At 35.1% G+C, this 22,165-nt stretch overlaps 2 protein-coding genes across 2 annotated transcripts; one reads left to right on the top strand and one right to left on the bottom strand.

The window, feature by feature from the left end:
* Positions 1–15,254: 15,254 nt before the first annotated feature.
* Positions 15,255–15,641, bottom strand: LOC113735541 (uncharacterized). The gene has a single exon (XM_027262540.1). It carries the CDS (start codon positions 15,639–15,641, stop codon positions 15,255–15,257), a length of 387 nt encoding a protein of 128 aa, XP_027118341.1.
* Positions 15,642–17,766: 2,125 nt separating this feature from the next.
* On the top strand, positions 17,767–19,297 carry LOC113733789 (UDP-glycosyltransferase 75C1-like). Its single transcript, XM_027259965.2, has one exon. The coding sequence runs from the start codon at positions 17,821–17,823 to the stop codon at positions 19,210–19,212; it is 1,392 nt and encodes a 463-aa protein (XP_027115766.1). The 5' UTR covers positions 17,767–17,820; the 3' UTR covers positions 19,213–19,297.
* The last annotated feature ends 2,868 nt before the right edge of the window (positions 19,298–22,165 follow it).

Here is a 22,165-nt window from a genome sequence, read left to right as displayed (position 1 = left end):
TTATGATAGACATTTAGTCGTGATAATTTAAGTATTTGAAATAATTGCTACATTTAATACATTAAATGCATAAACATAATGTAGTTAGGTTAGCTTAATTTCGAAATTAGGGGTATTAGTTTAAGGCAATTCACTTTATTGCGCGAGTTAGTTGATAATTAGCTTTATGTTATTTAGTATCTGATTAGTTTAATTAGTTTTGTGGTCTAATTAGTTAAATTAGGACCTCTCACTTTTTAGTAATTAATTAATTTTAAGAGGTCGATTAAATGAATTTAAATGTATTTGTCGAGGCATGTATTGAGTTTTGATTGTGATAGCTATTTAGTGGGGATAATTTAAGTATTTGAAATAATTGCCGCATTTAATAAATCAAATACATAAAATTAATGTAATTAGCATAGAATCATTTTAAAATAGGGTTTTTAATATTAGTAAGATTTTTTATTAGAATGGTTATTTAATTGATCCAATATGAAATGTAGGCGCATGATAAACTTAGCATAAGGAAAAATGTTTGTAACTAAATGTATTAATTAAGGTGATTAATTAGGTTTACTTTGTTATTTATTAAATGATACGTTCATTTGTTATAAATGATTTAATTATTTAATTATAATGCATTATTTGTTGTTATTTGTTATATTATTGGTTATTATTTGTTATAATTATAGACTTATAATCATATATTTATTTGTTATAAATTATATATATTTGATTCGATCAATTAATTAATTATTCAAATAAGCTTATTAATGCGATTTTAAAATGTTATCAATACTCGTGTGTAATAGGTATATCATGTCAAGTGATAATTGCTTGGTGATACAACTATATTGGGGAGGAAAAATTATATACAAAAAGGGTTCAATTTCATATGATCCCCCCATACCAAAAAATGTGCTGTTCCTAACAGAGGTGGTTGGTTATGATGATTTGATAGACAAAATATACACTACTATGGGTTAGATCAGAACAGCCATAAGGTTAGTTTGATATATCGGAGTTGCCTCAAAAATGGCAAGTTTGGTGCAATGCCTTTGATAGATGATAATGGAGTTGCTGGTCTGTACTACTTACAATCTGGTAGTAGACTTGCAACCGAAATATATGTGGAGGTCGAGGAGCTATTGGGTTTAGAAGAACATAATTCCGACGGTTTAAAAATTATAAGTGCTAATCCTGAGCGAGGCGGTAGTAATTCGGAACATATATCTTTATTCCAGTCAGGAGGCCTTTTTGATAGTCAAATGACCCAATTAGATGTAGAAGATGTCCAACAAAGGCATAGAGGGCGAAGAAGGGGTACTGGTCGGCGGACGAATAATGATCCTTCAACTACAAGTGCCCGACCGATAATGCACACCCCGAGCTTTCATCCTGGAGGTGTGGATATTGAATCGGCACCGATGTTTGATGCACTGCCATCTACTGACGTTCAGTTTGTAAATGTTGACATGGACTCCGAACCAGAGCCCAATCTTAGTAGTTCTGATGATGAGAAGCATGAACATGATACCGACAGTCAAGCAGGGCATCTAGATCTCCCGACTATGGCCCATGATGACATGGATTGTAGTGCTCCTTGAATAAATAGTGAGGGACCACAACTGTGTTGTGAAGCTGGTGTTGACGCTGCATTAAATTTTGACCCCTTGATGCTGGGCGAGTGGAGAAGTTAAGACTGTGGAACGAACACATCAAAGATTTAAAATTAGGCCAATTGTTCGAAACAAAGGAGCATGTCCAACATCCTGTGAAATTGTGGTCTATCAAGGAGAATAGGGGGTTTAGAATTCGTGAGAGCACGCCAACGACTTGGTATGTCCGTTGTCGGACTCGTAACGAAGTACCCCATTGCAATTGGTAGTTTCGTACAACCTTACGTAGCTCGCACAACATATGGATGATTGTCACACTTGCTGACGCGTATACTTGCGTCCGTGTTTGTTATAGTAACGACCACCGTGGATTAAGTAGTGATACAATTGCCAAGCACATTATTTCCCATATTATGATGGTCTGGTCTACAAGATCAAGGAAATTCAGGCATCGGTGAAATAGAAGTTTCATTGCGATGTTTCATATAAGAAGACCTGGTACGCTAGACGTTGTGCCATTGATATATTATATAGGGATTAGCCGACATCTATATCGCAACTGCCGACATATATTAAAGAGTTACAACGGTCGAATCCAGGCACGGTTGTTGTGTGGGATCATCATCCATTAAGTACCCTATCGGGAATAATTTTTGATTATATATTTTGGGCATTTGCTCCTGCCATCCAAGCCTTCCGCCATTTAAAATCGATCATATGCGTGGATGGTACCGTTTTAAAAGAACCTTATCGGGGAAAACTTCTTGCCGCCATAGGTTTTGATGCTAACAACTCAATGTTTCCCTTGGCATACGCCCTAGTTGATGAGGAGAATAATCGGAGTTGGTCTTGGTTCATGAGATTGTTACGCATTCATGTATGTGGTGATGTGCAGAATACGTGCATTATTTCTGATCGTCACCACGGCATCATTAACGCAATGCATACACTGGAAGAGTGACAGGAGCAATTAGGGGTGCACTGATTCTGTTTGATTCATATTCGGAGCAATTTCACACAGAAATTCAAGTGCGAGAGGTAAATTGTCTCCGAACCCTTACATATTAAACATGTTTTCACGTTTCACCGGTCATTATTTTGGTATTAAACCCATTCTGGCGATATTTTACTGCGTCTGATAGACTTAAAATCCTTATGTACGCTGCTAGTGTGGCAAATCAGCCACAAGTATGAGGATTTCATGAATGTAATTTTCTCCATAAATTCGGAGGCGTATGCATGGCTAATGGGTGGATCAGTTCGACCCGAGCAATGGGCTCTGTGCAAAGATGGGGAATATCGTTGGGGGCACATATCCATAAATATGGCTGAATGTTTCAATAATTTATTGAGGAACACTCGATTGCTGCCAATTACTGCATGTATACGGTTTACATTCAACCAAACAGTCGATCTGTTTGTCAAAAATTACAAGGTTGCATGGAATTAAGTATACGCCCTCGTATATAAATCGTGGGGCAAATATGTAAAAAATGAAAAAAAAATGGAGGGCACATGCAGTTCAAGTGTTCGATCACTAGAGAGGTATTTACTGCATCACAACTGCTTATCGGCAAAGCAATAAAGGAGGTCATGCCCAAACTGTTGACATTGGAAGTCGCACGTGTACATGTGAAAATTGGAGAGAATTGCGCTTCCCATGTTCACATGCTATTGCAGTGTGTTTTAGGTGTGGTATTAGTCCAATAACGCTTGTCGCTCAGGAACATACATTTCCTGCGTATTAGGCTACATTCAGCGGTTCTTTTCAACCGTTATGGGATCCAAAATATTAGTCCGTAACGGACTTAAAGCTGAATATCATTGGAGATCGGTTGAAATAAAAGATGCCCGAACCATTGAGAACTGCTAGGATCAGAAATCAGATGGATAGAAGATATCCTGATACACCAAGCCGGTGCAGTAACTGCTTACAATCGGGTCACACTGCCCCTAACTATCGTATGCTAGTTACTTTCATAAATAACTTTTTGTATAAACTATGGTAGATGATTGTACTAATAAGTACGACAAACCCTTGTATTTGATGTGAACTGGTATTTGGTAGTAATAAATGTTAAAGTTTTTATATATTATCCTAAGTGATGCATTTTTAATACATTATGTGCTAGCATATCATTAATTATGTTATTTGTATCTGAAAGCAGGATTTAAAATGGAGCGATGGAATACAACCACAGCACCCCACTCATCCAGAACCCTTGGATGAGAGTGTTTTATATCTACAATCCGAACATAGATCAGCAGCGATTTTTCAAGGCATTGGTGTGGATTTAGATGTTCGACGCTATGATAAGAGGTTTTTTCAACCTCTTATACATTTAGATGAACGGGTTGCGCAATACATCGATGCTGCTGGCTTTTATAACATTCGCAGAGCCGGTTATCTCATAATAGATTATGGCCTTATAAATGCACTTGTGGAGCGTTAGAGGCAAGAGACACACTTTTTACCTTCCAATTATGGGAGAGGCGACTGTAACTCTACAGGATGTGGAGGTTTTATGGAGCTTAAGCGTTGATAGTCTACCTGTCACAATAGTACACAACAAATGTAGTCCTTACAACGCAAACAATTGGTTAGCAACCTTTTGGTATATTGGCCAGAAGATAACATGCTCAATCACGGTCGTTTAAAGTTATCGTCTATATCCCAACGATTGAGTACACCACTGCCGGCAAATGCTTCTGATCAGATGGTTCGCAGTATGCTCGTATGTATATCCTGATTCTATTGGATAGATTGCTATTTGCATATTCGTGTCAGAATGTCGTCAGTTTAAATTGGCTAGACTTTGTTCGTGATTTGGATGCCATGAGTCAGTATAGTTGGGGATCTGCAACTTTGGCGTGTTTATACTCACGATTGTGCTATGCATCACGTGATTTTGCAATCACATCTGGAGGTCCATACTTGTTACTACAACTTTGGGCGTGGGAGCGAATTTCCGTGATTCGTCCTGATGTAGATGGGATGGGATTGGGGATTTTCCTAGAGGTGGTAGATGGGTCGCCGAACGAATAGGGGTTGACCCTTACAGCCGATCCAGCACACATTATCGGGAGCAGCTAGCCTTATTACAGATGGATCAGGTATAAAGTCTTATATCTCAATAAAGTATATTTTATAGTGATATTAGTAATTTTAGATCATACCTAAATTCTGGTTATGGTAGCAGTTTATTTGGATGCCGTATAGCGATGGTATACTAGCTAATTTACCTGATTACTGCAAACGGGGGGAGCACATATGGCGAGCAAGGGTCCCTCTAATATTCTGACACATCGTCGAAATACATTGTCCAGATCGTGTCATGCGCCAATTTGGGATGATGCAGGAAATTCCGAAACCAGTTGACACTAATCGGGGAGGTTTACACCAATTGGATCTTTCCGGTTATCCGGGAAGAAATTGAGCTCATTTTCATAGGAGTTGGATAGGATACTGGAATGAGCGTGCAAGAGCACAGGTACCTGGTGTGCCCACAATCACGTTCAGGCATTTCAATATGTATCTGGAGTGGTATCACTCCCACACCATTTTATACATTACGCCACCTATCCAGCAGCATGCACAAGTTGGACAAATGTTGCATGGAGTTTCTAGCCAGTTTGACTATTTAGTAAATTAAAGTTATCGCAAAATTTAAGTTATTTACTATTGGACATCTGGAGTGATAATATTTTTTCCAATTTTGAATATGTCAGATGGATACTATGCAGCGCATTGGCCGGCAATCACATGAGGCACTTGAACATGAAGGTCGATTTCATCCACGTCTTGCAACTATTGTTGATGGAGCATACGGATCAATGCAATACCTCCAATGTTTTGATCGCATGGTTGTTGGTGATTTTGATTCTTTCGATCATAATCCTCCTGTGGCACAAGAAATTCCTATCCAACCACGCGTGAGACGTGTCCCTGCACAAGGTGGACCATCATCTAGTAGAAGTCGACGGCACAGACATGGGTTGCGAGACGAAGTCATCAAGGAGACGGGCATTCAAATCACCGAGGGGGCCACTTAGTTGCCGCACACCCCGACTAGTCATCAATTCACGACATCTGTGTCTTTGCCGATGACAGATATCCATGCTTTGTCACCTGGACAGAATATACTAGCCTTTACCCCTCAGGTAACATCGCCCCCGCACTCACAGCATATTGGTCTAGATAGGGGTGCAAACGAATCGAGCCGCTCGATTCGAGCTCGACTCGAGCTCGATCAATATCGAGCTCGAGTCGAGTTCAAAACATTAAACTCGTTAAATCGCGAGTCGACTCGCGCTCAAGTATATATATATTTATTTTTTTATTTTTATTTTTAATAGTAAAATTACATAAATATCCTTAATATTTTATTATTTATTAAGAAAAAATATTATTTTATTTATTTTTTTAAAAATAAAATAATAATTTTTTATTTTTTTCGAACTCGAACTTGAAAATTACCAGTTCGTCGAGCTCGAGTTCGAGTTCGATGAAATTAAGTCAAGACTCGACTCGATAAGGTCAAAACTCGACTTGACTCGACTCGTTTGCAGCCCTAGGTCTAGATGCCACGCCTTTGCCACAGTTTCCGCCTTTTGGTACATATCCCGCACACTCTCCATATTTTTCTGTATTTGGAAGACAAATTCCATCCTGGTCACACGAGCCTCCATTTGGATACGTTGCCACTGCAGCGGCCTCATCTTCTACTGCTGAGCTACATCTAATTTTCAAATTGCTGGGCGAAACGGGTAGTGTGCCTCCTATTTCAGATCTTCCCGATTATTACAGTCTTGGACAGACTATGACCATACCTACGTCGATCCAGCCGATATCTACTATTGCATATGATTAGTCGGGAGATTTTGTCAAGTATCATCCTCAAAACGATGGTGATAGCAGTACGACAGCTGAGTCGGATGAGGAGGAGGACGTAGGGCTTGATGCTGTTTCTATAGATTTTGTGCCACAGGAGCCCATAGTTCTTTGTGATCATTGCAGACGAAAGCCCAAAAGATTTTGCTGCCCGTCTATAACACCAGGTGATAAAGGCAAGGGCAAAAGGCATACCGGCCGTTGACATGATCATTTCAAGTGCATGTTTTACAATTTCAAATATTTGAATATGGGGGTTTAGCGCTATTTTAATATTTTATTAAAACCATGCTTATCGCTATTAGGTGTATTCACAATTTGACAATGTGAAGTTATGCATTTTTCCTTCTCTTCATTTTTTTGCCTATTTTGTTTTTATATTGCACAATAAATTTATATTTATAAAATTATATAGTACATTACAAATTACATAACAATTTGAGCAAATAATTTTTCAACAATTTGAGAACTGCATCTGATTGTAAAAAGAATGAGATTTTTTGTTTTAAACGGCCTTTGTTTAGTTTAACATCTTATAGAAGTAATTATTGATTTAACAAATCTATTTTCATCTATTTCTGCTGTTCGATTCATGAAACGTAATTTTATTAACTTAAAAGACTAAAGAGATTTAGTACGTCAAGTGGCATAAGTTTTAAATAATTAGAATTAGTCAAAAGTTTGACTTCGTATTTTTTCGTCTCTTACGTTTTAAATAATTATATTTCAAATGAAATAAAATGTGAATTTGATTGAATCCATGAAAAATGTGGTCTAATTCTCATTAAAATCCTTAAAAGTAATCCACATTGTCAAGACATATTAGCCTAAAGAGTATTTTTTTGTTATATTAATTATCAACAAAAGATAACACATACATCATATATAAAAGAAAATTTAGTGAAAAAAGAAAATTTTAATTTGAATATATAGTAACTTTAGTTGTAAATAGTATTACGATATGAGTTGTGATTATAATAACAAATAAACGTGATTACCAATATAAGAAACTCACATGAATTTTTCAAAAATTCCTTGCCATTTCTTCTTGTCTTTCCTTCATATTAAATCAAATATTTCAATAATACAATTTAATGTATTTATATTTATGTTCATCTTAAATTGATAATTTTATTGAATAATTTAAATAATTATAAAATCTTTATTTAAATTGAAACTCAATAGACAACTAGTTAAAATGCCAAAAAAAAGAAAAAAATATTATTCAATCGACTCAATGACATATAGTTACTTATATTACAATAGAATATTTAATTAACTTTTTAAATTTATTAAATATAAGTATTGGTCATTAGATGATAAACAAATTTTTAAGAGGACTTTTTTATGATTTTAAAATATGTAACATTTTTTATCTATGAATAATCCGCTTTCACCGGTGCCCGAATATATTTCTTTGTGCGTCTCTACCATAGTTGGCCTCCTTGCATTGCTTCTGCTTATTATGCACAGAAGAGTGAAGTCTCCACATGTTAGAGTTTGCTTCCTTGCATTATGCGCAGAAAAGTGAAGTCTCCACACGGAATGCTAAACGAGATGACATTCAGGCAGCCCTTTTTTTTTTTTTTTTGTCCTGGCTAGACTGTCAAATAATGCACGCTGCCAGCTTGTTTTTTTTTTTTTTGTCAGGCACCTCAAATTCAACGTTTGGAGTTTTTTTTTTTTTTTAAATTTTACTGGCTGCCGGGAAGCAAGACATTCAGGCAGCCTTTTTTTTTTGTCCTGGCTAGGCTGTCAAATAACGCACGCTGCCAGCTTTTTTTTTTTTTGTCAGGCACCTCAAATTCAACGTTGGAGTTTTTTTTTTTTTTTTTTTATTTTACTGGCTACCGGGCTCTCTTTATGCAGCCCGTAGCCGACAACTTTATAAAAAAAAAAAAAAAAATATTTTTTTGCTGCCGGACTGTGTCAGAATTTTTCAGTCGTCTTTTGGGTGCCGGACTGTATATAGATTTGTACCAAAACCCTGTCAGAGCCATATATATGCGATTAATCTTTTTCCGGTCCATATTCGGAGCAATTAATCCTCATCAATCTTTTTTCGATCCATATTCTGAGTAATTAATCCTCATCCATTTACACGTTCGATTGAGGCGACGCATCCTGCCACCGTTTTCAATGAATATGAAGAGATACAAAGGGAGAAAAGACAGCAAACGCAGCCATGTCCACAAATGGTGGTGATGCAGTCACATGTGGTTTCACTTCACAGCTTTACTCATCTAGTCTTCGAGAGTGTGCGTTCTGGTCCATGCATGCAGGATCTGTCAACCTTGTGATTGTCCTTGTTTTTTTCCGACACGGAAAGAACAGACACCCAATTAATTTAGACAAACGCCGGAATAAACGACAGAACAGGATTCCTATGACGTTGTGATTGTCCTTGTGCTGATGGCTTTGCTTGTCTAGAGACATATTTACTTTCGTTATTTTCGTCGATCTAAGATCATCTTGCTTTGCTAGAATATTCAGCCACAGAGAAAAATCAAATTTTCCTGCTCAAGCCTAACAAATTTCAAATTCTGATCATGTTGGTTACTGATTGATAGTAACTTGTGCACACTGGAATTGGATAAAGTGTTCAAATGATGAAGATCTAGATCTCTAGAACTAGAAAACCAATTACTTGGAAATTTTCTTCACTGAAAACTTTTATATAAAGTAAAGACATGCATATCTATTAACTCTCACAGTACTAATTTTTCTTAGATTTTGGAGCATACGCCAAAATTGGTCGAATGCGGAAATAAATCAATTTAGCATTAATTAACAGGTCTCATTTGCATAAAACTTGGGCTTATCCAACTAGGAATATGTCCACACTCATTGGTATACATTTTCTGCACTTGGTTTACCATTTGAATGCACATCCATTGTTATCACCTCTGACATTAGACATTTCTCTGATTTAACTTCATTTTTCAGAAAAAGCGAATGCATGAACTCTGTTTTACGAGTGGGTACTTATGAGACAAACACTTGAATTTTGAACAATTTACATGAACATTCAATTATTATCACAATCACTCTACAAAGTGATATATATATATATATATATATATATATATATATATATATATATATATATATATATATATATATATAAGCCCAATTGCGAACTGCTAATCTTTCAAAAATTCAAGCTCGTAGAATGATATGTGCCCCGATTATTGTTTTCCTTGTCTGTCTAGATCAACAAGTTTGCCACAGCTGGTTTGCAAATTGCAACAGCGGGAAAGCTTTTTCCCTTATCCGTACCACTAAAATTATCTGTCAAGCAATCGTTGCCAAATTGCCCAACGAAATAATCCAAGTTGAAACAGGCGTGGCCAAATACTCGAATTAAGTCCCTTGATTTGGCGGAAATTGTGGAGTTGGTACTATATCTTCTTGCCAATTCGGATTCGAACCTTTTTTGAAATATCTGCCTATCACATAGGATTTGTCTAGTGCGTCTTATCCCTTCACGTGATTAACGAACTATTACACGGAATAGAGCTTACTCAGTACACACTTTTGGGTAACGGCTACGGGTTCTTTTATCAAAAAAAAAAAAAATTGAATTAAAGCCATCCTAATCAAACTATAAACAAGTGCCGTAAACGTTTTGAAACAAAAGACCTATCTACTCTTTTATGGTTCAAGAACTTTTCAACAATTTATCACTTGTTTAATAACTCAATTCCTTGTGCCTGACATAAGCTAATCAATCTTGGGACATCAATATTGCAAACAACAATATGCACACGAATTCGCAAGATTTTGTTTATTTTAGTAATACGATTAGGTGAAGAGGATATTCGAGTACAGTTTTCATTCCAATCCTTTTCACACTGGTAGAACTATAGAACTTTTGCAGGAGAGAAAAAATGATCAATGTCCATCCTAGTATATCCAGTTGTAGACGATTACGTGATTTTGTTGCATTTTTTCTGCAATAGTGAGTATATGCTTCGCAAAACTAATGCACTAACAGTACATTCTTCTCAATATTGTCGATACCTTTCATTCTTTACATCAATAAGGCACAAAAGAAATAAAAAATGATATCATAGTTTTTTATTTTTTTTTTTTTTGTAAAAAACAAATGATATCATGGTTGTTTGGAGCAATCAATTTCACTTTACCTTAATGTGTTTATTCTTTGTATTTCTTTTTTTTCTTTTTTTTTTCTGGATGGGAGTTTTAGGGGGTTCCTTTCCTTTTATGGGTTGGTTCCTAATAGGTGGCAAAAACTTGGTAGAGCTTATCTACGAAACTTAGTAATCCAAATTTTGCCATATCTTTATTGTGCATTTAATGTTTGATTTGGTGATATTATATGACAAATTTTGAACTAATCGATCTATAGGTGAGGTTATAGATTGGGTCTACTTAAGTTTTTGCCCTAATAGTTAGACAGATAGAAATCTATATCTATATGTATTGCAGTAAGAGATTTTAGAATGGTTAAATCAAAATGCTTATAACTTCTCATTCTTTTTTTTTTATATAGAATTTTGAATTTTTTTTAATTGTTATATATCCTTTCATGTCTTTTGAATTTAAAAGTAAGAAGTGGCCCACTTATATAGGAATTTGATTTGAAATTTATCAATGTGAGGATAAATAAAGAGAAAATTCACCAACCCTACTAAAAGTAAAAAAGTAAATAATAATATTTTATTTTCAACTTAGTAATCCTAACTAAAAGGGCAAATTATATAGAAAACAAAAGGAAAACAATATTCATTGGTCATCGATTTAAAATATCAATAATGGTACCATTTGTGAATTCTAAATTATGAAATCACAAAATAGAAAACAAAGTACTACTACCCTAAAAAACAAATTATGGATTTAAAGGGGTTGGCGAGAATGGTGAAGGGAAAAGAATAGGAAATTGGGTGGCGAAAATAGAAAGTCCGAGACTAACTGTAGGCGAGAGAAAGAGAATAGCAAAGAATTAAAGAGCGGTGGGAAAAGTCGAAAAAGAAAGGTAAACTACTATAAGATTGGATGGAAAGAGGGTAGAAGCAGTGTTGTTAGATCCGGATCGGACCGATCGATTCGATTGGTTAGATTGTGAACCGGCCTTCTTTCGGAGTTGGTTTATAGCACAAAACCACTTTAGTCAAAAACCAGTCAAAACCATCAAAAATCGATTAAACTTGTGTCTCGATTCGACTGGTTGACCTGGTTCTCAAACTTTTCTTTCTTATTTTTCTCAAACATAATTTGAACTATCAAAATTGTAACACTTTTATTTATTAATAGGAATATGAAAACGCCACCCCCTTCATGTAAATACCAAAATCACTCACTTTCCTAAATGATTTCTAAATCAAGATATTTCATCTCTATTATCTTATAAATTTAGCATCAATGATTCCAACTTGCATTAATTTGTTTTAATTTAGTTTTTGAATTAGTTTTGGGAAATGGACATAGTTTAGTCATGAATTTACATTTTTATATATAATTATTAGGTGTATATTTGATTATAAGTCTAATATTTTTGGAACATTTTGTATGATTGGTCGAATATAACCAAGAACATAATTTCAATATTTCTGAAACTTATAAAAATATAAAATTATTATTATCTCATGTTGATGTCAACGGGTTTTTGAGAATAGTCTGATCGATCCGACTAGTTCACCCCTGATCCAATAGTTTAGTCGAATCACTATCTGATCCGAGTTTAACAACATTGGAGAGATGAAAGAATAGGATTGTAGGGATATGACAAGAAGGATGGCATCGTGGTAAAATGCCTGAAAGTCGTAGAAGGCAGCGGATAGCTAGTTAACAGGTAAGAGATGATGAAAAGGATGATAGTGTTTAATAATTTTGAAAATTTTAAAAACACATCTTACAAAAGATTATTTTAAATCTATATTAAAATTCATGTAGAACATTATTCTATAAGCACTCAACAATTTTAGGATTATAAGATGAGAGAAAATTTTTCTAAAATTGAGGAAAATGAATTAGTTATACTTTATATTTTTAATGTTAAAACTTTTGATGTATGGGTGTAACATGATATATTGATAAATAAGTTTACAATTGCTCTATCATGTAAATCATTATAAATTAAATTATTTTATTCAAATTGTTATCGTATATTGACAGACAATAGGTTAACAAAATTTGGTTTCAACTTATTTAAGCTATTAAAATTAAGAAAGTTCATTTTGTACTTACGAAATAAACCTTTTTTTAACATGTTAAGTATACACTTCTTTAAATTTTTTTTTGCTTTTTTCATATACTTTATTCTATATTATAATATATAAGTATTATTTTGCATTGAAATATGAATCTGTGTGCTAGTTTGGCAGTCATTATTCGGATGAAACAACATATGGGCTCACACCCAATTGTGCTTATTTTTACACGGGAGCGAGGATGGGCCATCCAAGCTGGATTAGGACATCCTTACAACAATTTCATCCTATCCACTTGATGCTGGCGGATCAGTACAACAGACCAACTACATTTTTTGTTTCTATATAATCGAAAGAAATATTCTCATTCACTTTGATTACATTGAAAAGGTTAACAGCCCAACTGCTCCCTTTTTTTCCTTTAAATTTGTTGAAAGAAAGAATGGTAATGCGACACCCAGCCAGTGGCATCATGATCGGAAAATTTTTTGTTTGGATTTGAACTAATTATTTGACATGCCTAGTAATTAATCAAGAATCAGTATAGGACCCTTTTTGGGCACAAGGTAAAATGTGATTTAGCAGCCTTTGTATGCCAGCTGAAATTTAAGAAACCTGCTAATGGGTTCTTGAGTTAAAATTCAGTTGATTCCAAGGTCAAATCACAAATAAGTGAAGCCATCCTGCCCAATTGATGGATGGTAATATGATGAAAAACCATCATTGGGTTCATTTGACAACTACTAAGAATAAGCTATTGGGAATCAACAACATCAGTTGGGCAGCAAATGGGCAGCAATAAATTCTAAGACTATTATAGCTATGCAATGACACTTGAGCCTCTTAAAAGGGGGGGGGGGGGGGGAAATACAATGGTCATCAGCCATTATTTCTCATGTAGAAGTGTAGCTTTTATTAGGGGCGATAATTTTCGACACGACCTGAAAACACGATACGAATTTAACACGAAATTAATAGATTTGGGTTGAGGTTTCGCGGGTTCGAGTCAGAATCGGGTCGAATCTAATGAACTCGAAAAAAAAACGGGTTGAATTCGAGTCAACCCGTGAGTGACCCAATATGACCTGATAACCCGTTTACGAATTAAAAATAATTTAATAAAAATAAAAATTATTTTATCTAACTAAACTAAGTTATTATTTTTTTTCCAAAGGCATTAATCACTTAATCCTAAATGAATTTATTTAACTTGTGTAAAGTTGAAATTATTATATATTTGGACAAATAATGTATTATATTATTTTTTATTTTTATACTGTTTTAATTTATTTTATATTTGGTTTGGGATAAAACACAGTGTTTTAATTTATTTTAGATTTGGTTTGAGATTATTTATTAAAATTTTATTACTTGATTATGTAATTAGTCTTGTGCGAAATTGGTTTTATTAGAAATTACAGTGGTAAATTAATAAATTAAAATTAAGTTTCGGATAATTTTGGGTCGACCCATCAATCTGAAACTTTTGGATTTAGGTTAGGTATCCTGATCCCGTTTCGGGTTGGTGGGTCATGTTCGGGCCAATGGATTTTCTGTTATATCCGAGTCTCAATCCCACCTGCCAATCCGATTTGGACCCGATTGCCATCCCTAGCTTTTATGTGGACATCTAGAATCGAACTTCAAATGATGTGACCTTGATTCTAAACTGATCGCAAAAGCCAATTAATCATTCCGTATTATAATTATTCCTTGTAATTTCAAGAAGTAAAATCCAAACCAATCAAAACTTTTCACATAATTTTAACAATCCTACCTTTTTTTTTGGCTCACATAATTGTAATATTTTTTTTAGTTTTTCTTTTTTTGTAAAGAAGATGTCTTATTTACACTCTTTTTCGCTCACACTCCTTCCTTCTACAACACCCAACTTATGGGTGCAAATGAACCGAGCAACTCAGAAACGACTCGAGTTGAGCTTGATCAATATCAAATTCGAGTCCAACTCGAGTTTAAAATATTAAACTCATTAGCTCGCGAGTAGCTCACGAGTTTGAGTATATAAATATATATATATATATGTTTTTTTTATTTTAATAATAAAATTATATATATTCTTAATATTTTATTATTTATTGAGAAAATATTATTTTATTTATTTTTTAAAAATATAAAATAATTATTTTTATTTTTTCGAATTCGAATTTCAAAATTATCAACTCATCAAGCTTTAGTTCAATAAAATTAAAATAAAACTCGACTCAATTACATCAAAACTCGACTTGGCTCAATTCGTTTGCGCCCCTAATCCAACCCATCCCTTCTTTATATAATTTTAATACTCGTTCATCTTTATTGCCTATTAAGTTTCAATTTCCAAATACTAAAACAAAAAAAATTTTACATATATTACCAAACAAAACTATAGTTAACTAGTGGAGAACTACTATAATAGTAGTTAACTAGTGCATAATGAGAAACAAATCATAAACTAAATTTTATACATGACTCCTCCACTCCAAAAAAAAAAAAATCATAGTACATTTGCTCTGGTACACCTAAGTAGCAGTGAAAATTCGTGCAAACCCAATCTACACCGTCGGATCATCATCGTCAAAATCCATGATCTCATCCTCCGAACGGCAACTTCTCAGCACCGGAAATATTAATCCCAGCTCGTTTAACATTCTGAAATATGGGTCGTACCAATTTTTGTTGATGAACGGGTCTAAGAAGCTCCTCGTTGAAATCAATCTCGACGTTCAAAACCCCGATTTCTTTAAGCCGGAGTCCGAGTTTCTCGCCGATTCTGGTCGCGATTTTGGCGTCCATGAAATTGTGGGATCTCGGGAAACGATTTTGCTTGGCCTTTAATTGAGGTAAGAACTCTGGCTCGGTGGTGGAAGCTATGGCTATGATGGATTCTGTTATGGGTTTCGTCACCTGGGCTGTGATTTTCCGGCAGGAGAGGAGTATGCGGAGGAGGTGGAGCTGCTGCTGGGTGGTACCGCCCATTTTAAGTGTCGCTGTTGATTTTTGGGATTTCGAGATTTAAGGGCCAATTTTGTAAGGGGCTTCAGCTATATTCATTTGACATTTCTGATTTGATCCAATTATTTGAGGCCCAACTCTATCATCAGCACACAGGATAGGCCCAATGCTTATATTGGGTGCAGAAAGGAAAACCTGAGGGCTGAGGGTCATGTGTAAATATATGTGTCACGATAAACAACGGATGTGTCCCTGGTCCTGTGTATTTTGACTTTTGATTATTAAATAATTTTTTATCATAAATTAGTCCTTAAACTAACAAAGGAGTTTTTTTTTTTTTTTTTATATCATACTTTGAATTGCCAAATACAGCTTCCTCCTCATAATGTTTTTTATGCATGATAAAGGTCGATTTATAATTTTATAATGTCAGTAACTAAATAGATACTAACTCACTCCTATGCGTATGTTATTTTACTGTTAAACTTTGACTCAACTACTTATTTTAGTATTAGTCTTTTTATGTTCAACCTTTTGGATTAATCTTCTATACACTTACAGTGTATACACTTTCACTCTAGATGCATAACATATAATTCAAATTTTATATATATGTTGTATATTCAACCGTGATAGTGTATACACGTCATTATATATAAGATTTACTCTTAACTTTTCTTGTGTTACATTAACTTTTAAGATCTAGTAATTATTTGAGTTTCGCATACTTTAAGAATAAAAGATTCCCATGCTTGGGCTAAAGGAACATTAAATCTTTTACCATGTTTAACGGATCAATGGAGATACTTGGAAGCATTATTGTGATTAACTACAAGTTTCAAAGGGTGGAAAAATATAGATGTAAAGTATAGATGGTATAATTTACTTCCATTATTGTGCTTCTAGCAGGAAATTAAGGATAGAAATTACTGAGATACTATCACAGACATAATTTTTAGCAGATAACCACATTGACAAAAGGTTAGGAAGAAAGAAGTTGGTATTGGATTCCAAAGGATAGGACGGCTTAAAAGAGAAGGCTTTCAATTATTATTTGTAGAATATTGCATATATGTTCTTGCCAAAAGCTAAAAACCATTCTTTCCTTTTGAGGTCAGTATGGAAGACGGCTGAAACATGCGATTGCAACAAGATGACAGTTCAAGTACAAGGACAATATTATTGTTCCAAATTCACCAAGCCCATTAAAACAAAAACACATTTTTTATCTTGACATTTTCCTTATTCCAAATCAAAAGGTGTAAATCTATTAGTTGGAGCCACATCATAAGTCACAACATATCTTCAAAAATTAGGTTAATCCACGTAGTGAAAATGAAGGATCCACTAGTTTGGATTTTCTTCCATGCATGTTTGCATGGCAGATGGCTAAAACAAAGGGATCGATTGCCGGGATTCTACTACCTCAACTAAATCTGCAGATAAAGGTTAAATATTCTCAAGAATAAGCTCAACTGATAGTGATATTAGCTAGGTGGCCGCGAGGTTTCTCGTTCGACTTTCAAATTCTGTGTATTTGTACGTGTGGAATAGAATTTATATGTGTCAAGCGAATTTCTTATTAATGTACTAATAGTACTTGGAAAACAAGCAATGGCTAACTTTTGACTTGTGAATACAACAAAAGAGGCATGGTATTACCAATTATGTCAATTGAAGTTGCATATTTGTTCTTGATCTTCAAATAACGTTCCCAACTCCAGATTGCCAATATAAAAAAATGTTTCAAGACTTCGGTCAGCATGAACCTAGTGCTATTCAAAATGAAAATCATTGCCTTGGTCTCCACGTTTGAATGAAATAAACAAATGCTATTGAAACTGAAAGTCATACCTTTGTCTACAGGTTTGAATAATTTACTATAAGTTTTTCATTTTTCATTGCGAACATATTTAATTCTGATTATCAAATCTTTTTTTTTTTTTTTTTATGTTGAAGTGTTTGACAAGGGTTCCAAACTTGTATTGGAAAGTAAGGAGAGAAGGGAAAAGCGGGGCGGCAATGTAGAGGAGTCCAGCCAATAGAGCCAATATATGTCCATTTCCAAGAGAACTTTCAGAGACACTAAACATACAGAACAAGACAAGTCAAACATTGTGAGCACTAAGTATAAAAGCTAATCACAAGGCACTTATAAAGTCATCAAATACAATCTCTTCACAAATTGTTAATCAAAACCATCATGAAGAAGCCTCAGCACTTTCTCATAACCGCTCTTCCAGCCCAGGGTCACATCAACCCAACTCTTCAGCTAGCTAAGAGCCTCGCGCGAAATGGTGCACGAGTCACCTTTGCCACCACCGTTCATGGCTTTAGCTGCATCAACAAGGCCCTTCCAAGATACAATGGTCTTTCCTATGCCACCTTCTCTGATGGTTGCGATGACGAGGAGTCCAGTAAAAGGCGCGATCGCGGGAGGTTTTTCGCTGACTTGAAACACTTTGGTACCCAAACCGTCAGGGAGTTGATCAAGACTCTGTCTGAAGAGGGCCGACCTGTTACCTGCTTAATCTACACAATCTTATTGCCCTGGGTGGCAGAAGTGGCCTTCGAGATGGAAATACCGTCGGTTTTTTTCGTGATTCAGTGTGCTACTGCATTTGCAATCTACCTCAGATACTTCAACAGCCAGGATGGTGTTTATGATGGTGTTCGTGAAATTGATCCCTCAATTTCAATACAATTGCCTAATCTTCCATTGTTTTTGAGTACCGACTTGCCCACTATAATCATGCCTTCTAATCCATACTTCGCCTCTACTGTGCCTGTTTTCCATGAACATATAAAAATCTTGGAGCAAGACACTAAAGCTTGTGTACTTGTCAATACTTTTAATGACTTAGAGCAGGCATCACTCAGAGCAATAACTAATATGAATGTGATTCCAATTGGACCTTTGATTCCTTCTGCTTTTTCTGATGGCACTGATCTAACAGACAAGTCTGTTGGTGGTGACTTATTTGACAGCCCGAAACAGGACTATATTCGATGGTTGGATTTGAAGCCAGAACGCTCTGTTGTTTATGTATCGTTCGGAAGCCTTGCGACGTTAAACAAAGAGCAAAAGATTGAGATTTTCCATGGATTAGAAGAAGCTGGTTGGGATTATTTGATGGTCATCCGAAAATCGGATAATGAAGACCAAGAAGTAAAGGAAATGATGGAAAATGGGCTGAGTGGAAAGGGAATAATAGTGCCATGGTGTTCACAAATGGAAGTACTCTGTCACAAGTCTATAGGGTGTTTTCTCACGCACTGTGGGTGGAATTCAACATTGGAGAGCCTTACTGCTGGTATACCAATGATTGGATGCCCACAATTTTCTGATCAGACAACAAACGCAAAACTAATTGAGGAAGTTTGGGGCAATGGGGTAAGAGCAAAGGCTAATGAAGCATCGTTGGTGGAGAGAGAGGAGATCAAGAGGTGCTTGGGTATTGTGATGGGATGTGGAGAAAAGGGGGAGAAAATAAGAAGAAATGCTGCTAAATGGAGAGGCTTGGCTGTGGATGCTGTGAAGGAAAATGGATCTTCACACAACAATCTCGAACTTTTCTTGGAGAGTTTGGGATAGGGAAAAGAACCTTTTTTTCACAGTAGAGCTGCCTTTCAATCTATGTCCATGTAACCTGTCATTCATGGAATTCATTATAGAATAATGCACATCTTCTATGTTACTCCGACTCGGGTATCTATCTAAGTATCTAATTCATCATCCATCTAAAATTAAAATACGAGGACACTCCTAAAAACTCGTACACGGGTGCATGGATACGGCAAAATTTCTCTTAAACATAAGAATTATACAGTACGGCCAATATACAGCTCATAGCTCACTTAGGATTGGAGAATTCTAAGGTAACCAACAAGTCATAAATCAAAAAGATTCTAGTACAATAAGGATTCCAATGGTCCCTCCAAGGTAGCCGACCTGGTGGTGATGTAGTACCTAGTTAGAGCATCCATCAGAGTTCGACCCTTGTAACAAAAAATAGGGAATAACCCAACAACCCAAATAAGGGTTGGAGCCTGAAGTGGGACCAAGCTCTTTTTTTTTTGACACAAAAAAAAAAAAGGATTCCAATGAAACAGGTCTTCCAATCCATGGGCTTCTCACCCATGTCTCCTCCTCTTCCTTCGCAATTAGACCTCACAAAGATCAATTTGTCCAAAAATTTTTTGAAGTGTCGGACACATATCCCATACTAGTACTAGTGTCGTGCCGTGCCGTGTCGACATGGGTACTTTAGGATAAAATGAGGAGTCCGAATAACATAGGACATCCTAGTCATTGAATTCTGACGTATTTTGAACAAATTATAGCCCCAGTTGAATAAGTTTTTTCTCGTGAAATTTTTGCACATGATAAATAAGTAGGTTTCAGGTAATCAAGGAAATAGAAAACCAAGAACTTCTCTTTCTTGTTAGTGCGTCCCCTTTTTTATATATATATATATATATATAGATATTTCTTAGTCATACTTGATGACATTATAAAACAAAACTTACTAATTAGTCAGTGTATTACTTAAATTGAGGTAAAATAACTAAACTCGAGATCGAGCTCGAGGTCATCGAGCTTTTAGAATTCGAGTTTGAGCTCGAACTTGACTTCAATTTACGTTACTCTAGTTCGAGTTTAATTAAATCTAATCAATTTAAATCAAACTCAATTGAGCCTATTCGAGCTCAATGAAGTCTAATCAAGCTCACGTAATAAAATTAATATTTTACATATAATTTTAAATAAAGAATATTATCGACATTTCACAATAATAAATATAAAAAAATTAAAATATATATTATAAAAAACTCGATTAAGCTCATCGAGCCTTCAAATGGAAAATATTGAAGTTTGAGCTCAACTCGCTACTTCTATCAATCAGCTCAAACTCGGTCAAAACGAGCTTGAGCTAAGCTGCTGATCGAGTAGCTTGCGAGCTCGAGTCAAGCTACTCGGTCCAGCATTAGCCCTAGTCATAGGTGGTTTAGAAGTCGGAGTAAGTTGATGTCTAGTTCAAAACTAGTTAGCATAAATGGACAAAAGAATAGATTTTTGGTAGCAGTCAGTTAAATTCCTTGTAGGATTCTCGAGTGCTTGACTCATATGCACGTTAGGGAGAAAAATTTGAGAGAATCTAATGTTGACACAAAGGCTTAAACAATTAGGTCTCAAACCCTTAGGTGCACAAAGGTTTAACGATTAAGTTCCGGACCCTTACTTATATATCAAGTGCTCTTTCTCTATCTCTAGAACAAATGTGGAAACAATTCTTCACCCATGAACCGAACAATTTTCTCTTTTATGAGTAATCCCTCATATTGAATCCAAATTTACAAGCACTTCTTCCTTTTTTCGAACTCACTTTAATACTCAACACAAGTTCACTTTAATACCTGATATCACCTCTTCTCAACTCATGGATCCACACTTTTTCAACATCCAAACTGGATTTCGAACCCCTACCAACCTTTGGCTCTTTAGACAAACACCAAATGGACCTTCTGCCAAACTCTTGGTGGACCTAGTCAAACAACATTCAAACTTCTTGATACTTCAATCCACTACCAAGAAGAGAATTTCGACGGTCCAACTTCCAAAAGAATCTGTTTGCTAATGAGTAACCCAGTCTTGTAATAAGAAAATATGCTACCACTTGTCAAGCAAAAAAATTTTTTGAGAGAGCCCATCAAAGAAATTCAATATATAAGTTAGAAATCCAACATTGACCTAAAAGTTTAAATTGTTAGATCTCGGACCACCCCTATTTACATATTAACTATTATTTCTTAATCTCTCAAACCAATGTAAAATATAATTCTTTACTCACGAATCTAACAATTATGTTTGTTGGGATTAAGGCCTGAAACAAACGACTATTGAAACATCAAGAACACAATAAGTTAATGACAAATAAGCCACATATATGAAAATAAATGACACACAAGATTTAACGTCCACAGAGACAACATCCATTCTTCGTTATGAGCGAATAGCATCTACACAAAAATAAAAGTTGAATCCAAATCCAACCCTTATATAATTTCTCTCACCTTTCAAGAATTCTCTCTTAACCTATGTAAAGAACCCTCTCTTACTTCATTTGTACAAAGCTATATGTCGTCTCTTATGTGCCATTTTGTAGTATGTCAACCTCCATTTAGTTATAAGTCACATTAATTGACCAACACCTAATTAATAACAAAAAATAACTACTAATTGCTAATCTTATATCGAATAGAAAACAATTTTTAATTCCTAAACTCATATAAATAGAAAATCCCTTAGTTATTACTTCAAGTAACTAAACCAATTAAAAAACTAGTTATTTTCACATAAAATAAGAAATATGATTAAAATAAATTAAATCAATTTTCTAATAGTATATAACGTTCCTATGTCCTGGTTTAGGTGTGGAAAACGTTAGAGTTGGGTGATTGATCTTTAAAATTTCAGTTTTGCTCCAAAACTTCCCTTATGTTAATCTATAGCTTGACCATTCCACCATCGGTTATTATATACCTGC

This window comes from Coffea arabica, chromosome 3c (assembly GCF_036785885.1).
Source record: "Coffea arabica cultivar ET-39 chromosome 3c, Coffea Arabica ET-39 HiFi, whole genome shotgun sequence".
Classification (NCBI taxonomy): Eukaryota; Viridiplantae; Streptophyta; class Magnoliopsida; order Gentianales; family Rubiaceae; genus Coffea; species Coffea arabica.
The sequence above is the reverse complement of the archived record's forward strand: the minus strand, read 5'-3'. Positions and strand labels throughout refer to the sequence as shown.

Bases quoted from the DNA above. Each gene is read 5' to 3' on its own strand.
- LOC113735541 (XM_027262540.1), bottom strand. From the start codon at position 15,641: ATGGGCGGTACCACCCAGCAGCAGCTCCACCTCCTCCGCATACTCCTC.
- LOC113733789 (XM_027259965.2), top strand. From the start codon at position 17,821: ATGAAGAAGCCTCAGCACTTTCTCATAACCGCTCTTCCAGCCCAGGGT.